The 12,755-nt window shown below is 34.4% G+C and overlaps 1 protein-coding gene across 1 annotated transcript; it reads right to left on the reverse strand.

The window, feature by feature from the left end:
- Positions 1-4,278: 4,278 nt before the first annotated feature.
- Positions 4,279-11,873, reverse strand: LOC130242153 (dehydrogenase/reductase SDR family member 11-like). Its single transcript, XM_056474175.1, has 7 exons — positions 11,646-11,873; positions 8,873-9,082; positions 8,676-8,770; positions 7,837-7,966; positions 7,667-7,759; positions 7,520-7,585; positions 4,279-4,552 (listed from the first exon to the last, which is right to left on the reverse strand). The coding sequence occupies exons 1-7, from the start codon at positions 11,775-11,777 to the stop codon at positions 4,511-4,513; spliced, it is 768 nt and encodes a 255-aa protein (XP_056330150.1). The 5' UTR covers positions 11,778-11,873; the 3' UTR covers positions 4,279-4,510.
- Positions 11,874-12,755: the final 882 nt, after the last annotated feature.

Below are 12,755 nucleotides of genomic sequence, written 5' to 3' on the forward strand. Positions count from 1 at the left end.
TCTGAAGACTGCAGAGAAACTCAAATCAATCCCATCGGGGTAAAAAGAAATCTGAAAAGTGGCTAAATAATGAAATAAATCTAGCCATGTTTGGTTTAAAGCAAGATCCCAGCAAACAATTTTGTGTATAATAGACATCTAATAGACATCTAAGCGTAGACAGCTTGGCTAAAACAAGGCTAAACTTGGGCTGTCAGTGAAAATCTAATAGACGTCTAAAAATAGCCCAAAGCTAGACTAGTAGACTAGACTAGACTAGATTAGACAGACTATATGTGTAGTCATTCATTTCTGTTTATTTAACAACTAGTCTAGTTTTGGTCTATTCTTAGACGTCTAGTAGATGTTCACTGACAGCCCAAATTTAGCCTTGTTTTAGCCAAGAGGACTATGTTTAGACGTCTATTAGACATCTTTTAAAAACAAAAAATTCTTGCTGGGATAGTTCTAATGTGCCTTGTATTTTAAAGGGATAGTTCACCCAACACTTGAAATTAATTCATCATTTACCATTCACTTATAACAATCCTGTTTGTTTGTTTTTTCTGAAACTCAAATCAATGCCAACGCGGTAAAAAGAAATCTGAAGAGTGGCAAAATAACACAATAAATCTAGCCATGTTTGGTTTAACGCAAGATTCCAGCAAACAATTTTGTGTTTAATAGACGTCTAATAGACATCTAAACGTTGGCTAAACTTGGGCTGTCAGTGAAAATCTAATAGACGTCTAAGAATAGCCCAAACTAGACTAGTCGTCAAATAGACAAATTAGACAGACTTTATATGTGTGGTCATTCATTTCTATTTATTTGACGACTAGTCTAGTTTTGGCCTATTCTTAGACTATTAGATTTAATCTAATTAGATTTAATCTATTAGATTTTCACTGACAGCCCAAATTTAGCCTGGTTTCAGCCAAGACGACTATGTTTAAACATCTATTAGACATCTATTAGACATCTATTAGACATCTTTTAAAAACAAAAAATGCTTGCTGGGATAGCTCTAACACGCCTTGTATTTTAAAGAAACAGTTCACCCTACACTGCAAATTCTGTCATCATTTACTCATCATTCACGTCACAATCCTGTTTGAGTTTCTTTTTTCTGTTGAACAGAAAAGAAGATCATTTGAAAACGCTGAAAACCTGTAACTCCAACTAACTCAATGGTTACAGGTTTCTATAGAATACACAATTATAACATCAATCAAAACAACTTGATCAACTGAAAAAAGAAATTCATAAAAGTTCGAAATTACACGATGGTGAATAAATGTTCATTTTTGGGTGAGCTATGCCTTTAGATACTTAAACTGCAAAACAATGAACACTTCAGCCCTTACAGCCATAACACATTTCTGGTTGCTAGGTTATTTTCTCTGAGATGCCAATCATGCATGGGGAGGAACATTGCAGAGCTACAAAGTCAAAAATGTCAATAGTTGAATATTTGCCATTTGCACCGTGGAAAGCAGCACTCTCTTTCATTACTATATCATGCTTTATGAAGAAAGCAATGTGTCAGATTCTTTTAGCAACTCACCCATGTTTGACAAGTTAATTTATTTAGCTTTTGTCTTCTGCTGTTGGCGTGATAATCGCTGGCAGTACTTCCAGTGCTTCTCTATATTCAGTAGCTGTCACGGTTTATTTGGACAAAACCAGAAAAACCAGAAAGAGTGAAGAGGTATTTGGTAGGACAAACACACACATTAGGAATCAAATTAGGTTAATTCTACAGTAAAACCTGAGTCTGGTCAAGCGGTTTATTAAAGCTTCTGTTTGTATTGCTCTGACTGACTAATCAGATCAATTTTATGAGAAGCATGTGATTCTCGACATGCTTATTATATCAGTCAAATATTCTTCATGTTCTCCGTGAAGAAGATATGTTGGAAAAACAGCCTTTGCTTTGAAAAAATGAAAGTGGGTTTTTGCAGTGATGCCTTTGTCCTCAGAAATCCTTTACGTTTTTTAAAGGGGACCTACTATGTCCTTTTTTACAAGATGTAAAAAAAGTATCTGATGTCCCTAGAGTGTGTGATATTGAAGTTTCAGCTCAAAATATCACACAAATGATGTTTCATAACTCTTTCAAACTGTCCTTTATAGGCTTTGATGCAAATTGTGTCATTTTGGTGACTGTCGCTTTAAATTCAATTGAGAGTGCATGCTTTTTAAAAGGGGGTGGAGATAAAAACTGCAGTTTTTACACTGCATGACTATCTGGGGTAGCATTCATCGCTGCTGTGTTTACACTGCAGGATGGATCACTGACAGGGGTTTTTACAATGCATGATTTTACAATAGGAGATTTGCCGACAACTTTGTCTTGGTCCACAAACTACGTCTCACAACCAAACACATGTGAGAAGTGACGAAAACAGTGCAATATCATGTAGTATATCTTTTGTTATGAACTTCATAATGAGAAAGAAGCCTTTAGTGGGTTAGAGAATGTGCTTATTTTGCTCACCTGGCTTTTGAAGGGAATTAGCAATTTCTCTAAAACATGTTTTCTTTTTGACCCGGTTGTGGTATTGCTCAAATGACACGTCAAACAGACACGGCATGTTATTTTCAATCAGAAGAAATTTCAGCCTGATCTCACGAGAAAGCGTAAGTATTTTACGTTTTGTCAGTTTAGTGGCTAATTCGTACGAATTCGTACGAGTTCAGTCGTACGAAATTGTACAATTTTAAAAAGGAGGCGTGGCACCTAACCCCTCCCCTAAACCTAACCGTCATTGGGTGATGAGCAAATCGTACTAAATTGTACGAATTCGTGCAAATTAGCCACTAAATCAAAAAGTTACGAATTGCCGTGGGATTGTGTTGGAAATTTCACACAGCATGAATTGAATCGCCGACAGCTCCAGATATTTAGCATGCCAAATATCTCACAGGTGTCTCATTGTCAATTCTCTCAGATGGCTAAATTCTCTTGATAGTTCACACTGTGCGATTGTTACTCATGTGAATGAGCATCGATTTGCCTGTAATTTCAGGCATTTGTCGGCGATTTCTCAAAACCTGTCGGCGAGTCAAAATCAGGGCTAAAATAATGCAGTCTGAACTCTGCATCAGTCGCTAACATTATTTTCAGCAGGTACAGGGTAAAATCTCTAATGACAGATGACTGCTGCTCACTCAAGGCTCTTTATGTCACTAAGGGGGAGATTGTTACTAATGAGTGGGGCTTTCCCTCTCTGATAATGAGTACAAAGTAAAAATGTTAATCAAAGTCTTTCTGCAGACTGTTTTTATTACTGTTTTATTTTTATAGTGTAATCATAAAGAATAGAATACAATCATTATTTTTATTAGAGGCTCACATACTGTTGCCACACAACTATGTTTAAACTTCTTTTAAAAGTGTTTTTTAGCAAAATAGGTCCCCTTTAATTGTGAAGAACATTTTAATAATCAAACAACCATGTCTGCCAACACTCTCGTTTTTCCTGGGACTCTCCTGTATTTTAGACAGATCTCCCGCCACCCTCCCGTTTTGTTATTTCTCCCAGAAAATAATTTTACCCCACCCTCAGTCCTCAGGTTTTTGGTACAGTCTGCAACACCTCCGGGTCGCCAACTTTGGTATAGTATCTGATGGCAGCGGCCACCAGAAACCTGGTCCATAGTACAGTTACTAACACCACAGTACAGTTACTAACTCGGTTCTCAACTGTGTTATTCAAACAAACATCCCAGGTCTCCCGGAATTTCAGAGACAAATGTTGACAGGTATTCTAACAACATTAAAAACAACAACGTAAATGTGTAAATGATAAGCTACATGGCTTTTAAAAACTCCAAAAAGCACCATATTATAATAAAAGACTGCATCAAATATTCAGAAATAAATGCAGAATTCAGAATGCTAATATTTGTAAATGTATTTCACTAGTAAATAAATCCCACTCATTAAAAAAAATTACTCCACATAAGCTTTTGTCCTACGGAAATAATTCATCAAGATATCCGATTCAAGGCAATGATAGGGACGCTATAGAGCTGCAAATTAGCTTTTTGCTATATGCCCTATGTCTATGGCATCAGTTGTCTCTGAATAACAATGAGTGCATTGTCCCTAATCCTTTGTTAGATAAAAAACAAACAAACAAACAAAGCAACAATTTAATATCATTAATCTGCAATGCTGAGCTGTAGATCGAGCACTAGAGGTTGTAAAAAAGCATTGCAGATCATCAAAATTGCAGTTAAAAAAATATCAAAATCTTATCAAAGTAGGTAAAAAATGACAGTCATACTGCATTTTGACTGATGTTTTGTTTTGTTTTTAATTAAAAGAGCATCAAGAGCACATTTTCCAAATATCTCCATTTTATTTGTTTCTAAATAGTAGTGAATGCACATTGTTATTAACTGTATTAGTGAGTTAAACAGTAATGATATCTTCATATTTCAGTGTGAGGCAGAGCAGTGTTCTGTACTTGATCGCTGTCACAATGTGTCAGTTTAGCTGGATTCCATTTAATTGGCCACGTCACATCGACTGCTCCACAGGCGTTAACTCGATGTCACCGATCTACACAAGAGAAAGGAAGTAAATATCATATAGATTTACAAATCAACCATTAAATCAAGGTTCTGCGTAGAAAGTACAATGCAGGAATTTCTGTATCAGTACAAAATCAACATTATTCATTCATTCATTCATCCATTTTCTTTTCGACTTAGTCCATTTATTAATCTGAGGTCGCCACAGCAGAATGAACCACCAAAATCAACATTATCCAATCACCAATTTCCCTTACCATAGTAAAGGATACTGTAAGCAACACCACCCTTAAAGGTCCCGTAATGTGAAAAGATTTTCAATGTTAGTATCAGTATGTTAGTCATAAATAGGCCCACACGGAATCTGCACGCGCAGAATTCCACAGATTTTCAGCCCATCGTTGATTCTGTTTATTTACTTGTGTAAATGTGTGTACATTTATATTTATTCAATTTTTTTTATTAATTTCAGTAATATTATTGACTAATATGAAAATATTTCTATGATCTATTTACAATATAGTTTGTAAAGTAATATTTTTTGTCTTTTAGTAGATATATATGTCCGCAGATTCCGTCTGGCCCTAGTCATAAGTATATCTATAATATAGTGTGCTCCAAAACTGTTATAAAATTTGCATTAAGAAGATATAAATGTGCAGAGCATGTGGTTTGTCACTTATGCCTAAATGGATAAACCATTTTTTCCGACATCACCTCATACTTCAGTTTCCAATCAGCTCTTTTGACCAATCAAACCTCACCAGCATCTCACACATCCTGCCCTTTTCAAGACCCTTATCGTTTACATTTCATTTGATGCCATTTATTGAGTGGTTGATCTTAGAATGCATTAAATGTAATATGTTATTGGGGCTGCACGGTGGCGCAGTGGGTAGCACATTCACAATTTTATCATCTCAAATATATTCAAGTACAGGGATAATTGTTAAACAAATTTTCATGACTTTCCAAAACTTTTGGGGTCTATTTGTTTTTCCAAAACTTTTCAAGGCCTGGAAAATGCCTTTTCAAAATTTCAGCACTCTTCCAGGTTTTCCAGAACCATATGAACCCTGCTCAGTTTATGAGGATTAATCCATTTCTGAACATTTGAAAGAGTAAGAGTTTTGGTTAATGAGTAAGAGTTTTAGGTGAACTATAAGAGGAACTTTGCACCTAGTAGCTAATTCAATACAATGTCGCTTTAAATTCAATTGAGAGTGCATGCATGGAGATAAAAACTGCAGTTTTTACACTGCATGACTATCTGGGGTAGCATTCATCGCTGCTGTGTTTACACTGCAGGATGGATCACTGACAGGGGTTTTTACAATGCATGATTTTACAATAGGAGATTTTCCGACAACTTTGTCTTGGTCCACAAACTACGTCTCATAACCAAATACATGTGAGAAGTGACGAAAACAGCGCAATATCATGTAGTATATCTTTTGTTATGAACTTCATAATGAGAAAGAAGCCTTTAGTGGGTTAGAGAATGTGCTAATTTTGCTCACCTGGCTTTTGAAGGGAATTAGCAATTTCTCTAAAACATGTTTTCTTTTTGACCCGGTTGTGGTATTGCTCAAATGACACGTCAAACAAACACGCATGTTATTTTCAATCAGAAGAAATTTCAGCCTGATCTCACGAGAAAGCGTAAGTATTTTACGTTTTGTCAGTTTATACAGTTTATTTGGTGTTATTTCCAATCACACTTGTGAAAAAAACACAAAACAACCGGTAATGGAAAAATATAATGATAACTAGGGATGTTCTGATCAGGTTTATTTGCCCTCGAGTTCGAGTCCGAGTCATTTGATTTTGAGTATCTACTGATACCGAAACCCGATCCGATACTTCTATAATGCTTCAAGCTGCTTCTGTTTAACTTTGCTGGTATGTAACCAATAGAGTCTTTGCAACAAAGTGATGTCATGCTGCACACATTGTGTTTCTATGTGAAGTCAAGAAAGAGGTCTTTCTCTGTGCCACCGTATAACTCTAGATGTGTTACAAAAAGAGAATATATATATATATATATATATATATATATATATATATATATATATATATATATATATATATATATATATATATATATATATATATATATATATATATATATATATACATATACATATATATACACATATACATATACATATATATATATATACACATATACATATACATATATATACACATATATATATATATATTTATATATATATATATATATATATATATATATATATATGTATATATACACATATACATATACATAAATATATATATATATATATATATATATATATATATATATATATATATATACATATATTATATATATATATATATATATATATATATATATATATATATATATATATATATATATATATATATATATATATATGTATATATACACATATACATATACATAAATATATATATATATATATATATATATATATATATATATATATATATATATATATATATATATATATATATATATATACATATATTTTATATATATATATATATATATATATATATATATATATATATATATATATATATATATATATATATAGAAACATATATATTCGAGTCCTGGTCGGGAGGTAACGTCCGATTCCGATCGAGTCTGAAACCGCGTAATCGGGCCCAATTTCCGATCACATTTTTGGATCTAGACATCCCTAATAATAGCAATATTTGATAATTGTTGAAACAATAATGATTAAAATGCATGTTTTTCTGTTTGATTGGATGTAAAATTAACACAGTCTCTATCCTACCTTCACTCAAAAACAAATTTGTAAAAACCTTCCAGTGGACAATATAGGAACAGAAATCCATCAGATTTCCACAAACAACGATCCTCTTTTGTGTTTCAAGGATGAATGAACGTTTATAACAGCATGAGGGTGATGAAATGACGGTGGAATTTTCATTTTTGGTGAAAAGTGATTGCAATGCTTACTTGAACATGAGGAGGAGCACTTAGAACATACACCACTGCATTGGTTATGTCATCAGCTTGCAGGCACTGGAAATGGGAGATTTAACCATTTAAACATGCAAACAATCACTGTCAAGATGTTGTAACAGAATCAGAATGTGCCCGTACCTCAACACTATTATACATAGCAGTGGCCTTTTCTTGGTCATCACTAAATAGTCGGTAGGCAAATTCTGTCTTCACTATACCAGGAGATATTCCCTGTTAAAGAAAGAGCGCTCTTAGTACCAAATACAATAATCACATTATTTAAATAGTGTTCTTCTATTTGTTCTTACTGTGGCACGTATGTGTGTCTTGGCCTCTCGTAACTCTTGCCTCAAACCTTCGGTGAGAGCGGTCACTGCGTATTTAGTAGCGGTGTAGAAGTGTGCATCAGCATGGTTAAGCACACGGTGTCCACAAACACTAAAACACATGTGATGATAATGCTTGCTTTAATGCTTGAATATATATTTCAAGAGTTCACACTTAGCTGATAATCAATAAAGCGTATTTGGCATGCTGTCCCGGGAGAGAGCCCTGAGCTCGTAATTTCCTCGAGCCCGGGGCTCCCTCCTGTTAGAAGGGCGAGAGGAGAGTTCGAGCTCAGGTAAGTCTCGAGAACTCCCCTGCTTGTCGCCATGTGAGAAGTGTAAACTAAAGTTGTTTTAGGTGATCATTTGGTTTAGTCGATTGGCTATGGTTTGTTTTTGGACGTTAGGAGGAAACCGGGGAACCCGGGGGAAACCCACGCAAACATGGGGAGAACATGTAAACTCCGCACAGAAACACCAACCAGCCCAATAAGAGGTTAGACCAGCGATGTTCTTGCTGTGAGGCAACAGTGCTAGCCACTGGGCCACCGTGTCGCCCTATCGAAAAAGGGGGAGGAAGTAGGGGTGGAAGGGGGGGAAGCTTCAAGATGAAGAAAACTGGAGTGAAAAACTCTGGTTATTTATAATGCTTCCGTATTTATCTAATGGGTCAGATTCCGGAGCTAATGAGGAGCCAGCCGTGTTGATCATAAGCACGTGATCCTCTCGAAATTAGTTTATAAATAAGCTACACAAAATGATGGCAAATTTTTTTTATTATTAAATATTATTATAATTATGTTTATTAAAACTCCCCATACCTGTTAATATTAATGATATGGCCATCATCAACTTTCTTTTCCTTCATGGACTGATAAGCCTCTCGTGTGCACACTGCCAAGGCCATGACATTGACCTGAAAAAATGGGTGTTTTACTATGACTAATAACATGAATATCACAACATCAGCATGCTGGCACATTAAATAATGATTATTTGTTATTGCTGAGCTACTTACGTCCATCATAGTCCTCCAGCTGCTGGTTTTGCCACTCAACAGAGGCTCTGGCAGAGCTAAACCAGCATTATTAATGCACACATCAACACCTTTGTGTTGAGTCTTGATCCAGGAGAACATGGACAACACTTCATCCTCTACAGAAAGATCACATTTATATGGAAACAGAGCACCGCTGAATCCGCTACTGACACATTCAGCTGCCAGTTTCTGCAAAAGGAAAAGAGATCTTTGAGATTTACATTCCATAAAGGAAACAAAGTTCAAAACTACTGGCAGAGGGATTTAATTTTTTTTTTATTGTAACTAATTTGACAGAATATATAACTTTGGTCATTTATTAGCCAGACATATTTGGTGTATTGATTACAATTTATATAACAACAGCATGATCCATCATTCATCAAAAAGAAATATCTTTTGAATACAAAATTAGGGATGTCCAGATCTGATCACATGATTGGAAATCGGGCCCGATCACGCCGTTTCAGACTTGATAGGAATCAGGACGTTACCAACCGATCAGGACTTGAATATCTATGTACATATATTCTCTTTATTGTTTAACACATCTATAGTTATGCAGTGGCACAGAGTTAGGCCTCTTTTTTTCTTCTTTTTTTTATTGACTTCAATAACAAACATACAAAATCCGATCTTAGGTTAAATAATATTACGAACATATATAAAACAGTAAAAACACAAAAGAGAAAAACAAATTAAAGAGAGATGCATAAATAACACAAATACAGCAAGAGGAAAGAAGGACTTACGTATCCGTGATATTTCCAAAATAATTATCATAATTCAAGAATCTATCACTTTTCTTGTGTTTAACCAGTCTAAGAGATTTAATTAAAACATCAACTCAATTCAACGTCAATTAAAAAATGTGAAAAGAAGGCTGCAAATTCAAGATTTTTTGTTTGTGAGTACTATTTTCCACCCAAAATAAAAAAAGGGTTAGACCTCTTTCTTGCCTTCACAAAGAAACAGCAACGCGTGCAGCATGACATCACTTTGTTGCAGAGACGCTATTGGTTAAATGCTGAAAAAGTAGAACATGGAGGCAGCTTGAAGCGGAAGGCATGAGTATGTCTGCAGTCTGAAGGTATTATAAAGTTGATGACGACAACATTGCCATAGCAAACTGTGAGATATGAAAACTTGGGATTGCCTGCCGGGTATTTTAAGTTGAGGAGCTATTTGTATTTATAGATTTTTTTTATATTTACTGTTGCACTCAAGTCCAAAAGTGAAGAATTGATGTTATTTATTACTTGATTGTTTAAGCTACCTCACAGAAGTGCTCTGTTTGTTAACAGAGTAGCTGAATGTTAAAATAAAGTGAATTAAATAAAAAATAAGGAGCATCCTGGATCTGTTTCTTCGCTCTTCTTTATTCTTTTCTTATCTATTATAAATATCGGATCGGGTTTCCGTATCGGTAGATACTCAAAATCAATTCACTTGGACTCGAGGGCAAATAAACCTGATCTAATAAAGTTATTATATTTTTATTATTATATTTTTTCCATCACCAGTTGGTTTTGATCTCTTTTCACAAGTGTGATATGACATAACACACCAAATAAACTGGATTGTTTTGAATTAGCAGCTAGGGGGAAAGTTCCAATTATTATTCACCTAAAACCCTTACTCATTAACCAAAACTCTTACTTTTTCAAATGTTCAAAAACGGATGAATCCACATGAACTGAGTGGTTTAAGTCTTTTCAAGACACATGATCACATGATGAACAGACTTAATTTAATCAATCTGTTCTGGGCTTGTATGTAAACAGAAGCCTGAATGAAATCTGTTCATTATATCAATTGGTTATGTTTTTTTTTTTTTAGAAGACCAGATTGATTATTTTTTGATGACTTCATGAGTGGTTTCAGTTTTTAGGGGGAACAGACGTTTTAGCAGAGGGACAGAAATCTCTCAGATTTCATTACTAGTGTCTTAATTTGTGTTTAAGAGTTCAGGAAAGCCCCAAGGGCATGGAGTAAACAACAGAGTATTTATTTTTGGGTGAACTTAACACTTTAAACGTCCTTTGAAATGCTTTGAAATTTGTCTTTTTGTTCAATGTGTGATATTTCAACTCAAGGACAAAAAAACCTAATCGGGACATCGCTAATAAATTAATTATTTTTTTATTGTAACAAATAAAATGCATTTACAAAACATAAATATCTGGTAAAAGAAAAAACCTACACATTTATAATAGTTAGAATATAACATTTAGTTTTACAATTAGATAAACTTTTATAAAAATACAAGCTTGCACAGAAACAAAAGTGTAAACCATAAATCAACGATAGTTTTGTGAATCAGATGATGCCATACTTCATTTACTGAGCATCTTTACTAAATGACTAAACAATATTTATATATTTACATTAGCAATAATAATTATACAACTAAAATTATATGTACTGTTCTTACTGTAAACCAATTTGTCCACAGTGAGGAAATGCAATTGTTTTTTTTTTTCTGTATATAGACTATAGTTTTACACATAGCAGCTAGACCAATCTATTAAACATAACATGTGAGTTAGGTCTGAGATAGCCATTCTTCCCAAAATATTTATGAAAAGTTTAAAGAATACGCGTTTTGTTTTCCAATATTAAGTAACCTATTAAATCGATATTGATCAACTTCCTAACTACAAAATCTTCTCTTGAATAGACCCGTTCAAATAAAACCTTCACCTTCCTCACATTAAGAATTACATTTTTCATCAGAAGTTGTAATAGTTACCTTGATTTGTTCCACGTTTCTGGCACATCCGACCACCTTCATGCCATGCTGGACAAGAGATTTTGCGATTGCAGCTCCGATTCCTACTGAAGCTCCAGTGACAAGAGCAACTCTGCCTCTCCAGCGATCCATTACAGTCTTGAGAGAAAACTCTTTACAGGAGAACTGCTCAACTTCTCGCCGTTTGCAGCCCTCATTGCAATGAATGCCTTATGTAAACGAACACTCCCTGACAGTCCAGCCAATAGAAATGCTCGACCTTAAACAACACTGTTTTATTTCACCCTTGTCTTTCTTTGGCACACTTACCTGTAAATTTAAACCAATCAACATGACTAATCAAAGTGATAACACCGAGGGCGTAGGTTTGCTCTTGACATTGGTGAGGACGTTTTTATGCGTGTTTTATATTCGATTTAATACAATTCATTAAGAAAATCAAGGAATGGTGTAATACTACCATCTTTTAGCTGTCATCTTTGTATAACCTACTAATTGATAATATCCTAATGGATTTTCAAAAAAGTGTTAGCTGACATGTTTAGGTATTCAACACATTAGCAAAAAATAAAAGCAAAAACGCATCCAGAATAATCATTCACTCTGTCAGAGAAAGCAGATCTTATCATTCAAGATGTGAAAGCAAACATACAGATTACCATACTGAATTTGTTTTATTCATTCATTTTTCTTCGGCTAACTCTGTATTTCAGAGGTCGCCACAGCGGCCACCAACTATTCCAACATGTTTTACACAGGATGCCCTTCGAGCCGCAACCCAGTTATAGGAAACACGGAATTTGTTTCTTTTTATTAAGCTAGAAAAAAGAAAATATGACAACATAAAGTAGAAGTCTATTTCCTTTATCACAAACTGCAGTAAATTTATTGTTGATACTTGAGGAAATAGAGGCAGCATATATATTAGCTAGCTAGAGCAATTGCTTATTTAAATTAGATTGAATAATCTCAAAATATAAAGTAAAAGCATAATGGTTTGACTATGTGCAATTATGCTACATACACGTACTTGTAAAGCGCACTCGAAGAACAGTTGATAGAACAAAATAGCTAATAGATTCTGTCAGTAGATGGTGCTTATAGAGCAGC

Source organism: Danio aesculapii, chromosome 15 (genome assembly GCF_903798145.1).
Source record: "Danio aesculapii chromosome 15, fDanAes4.1, whole genome shotgun sequence".
NCBI classification, from domain to species: Eukaryota; Metazoa; Chordata; class Actinopteri; order Cypriniformes; family Danionidae; genus Danio; species Danio aesculapii.

What these genes read in the sequence shown, in the direction of transcription:
- LOC130242153 (XM_056474175.1), bottom strand. Translation starts at nt 11,777, where the DNA reads ATGGATCGCTGGAGAGGCAGAGTTGCTCTTGTCACTGGAGCTTCAGTA. An exon ending in AGACACACATACGTGCCACA is followed by an intron (nt 7,760 to 7,836) that starts GTAAGAACAAAT and finishes TTTCTTTAACAG; the next exon opens with GGAATATCTCCTGGTATAGT. An exon ending in CTATGTATAATAGTGTTGAG is followed by an intron (nt 7,586 to 7,666) that starts GTACGGGCACAT and finishes TCCCATTTCCAG; the next exon opens with TGCCTGCAAGCTGATGACAT.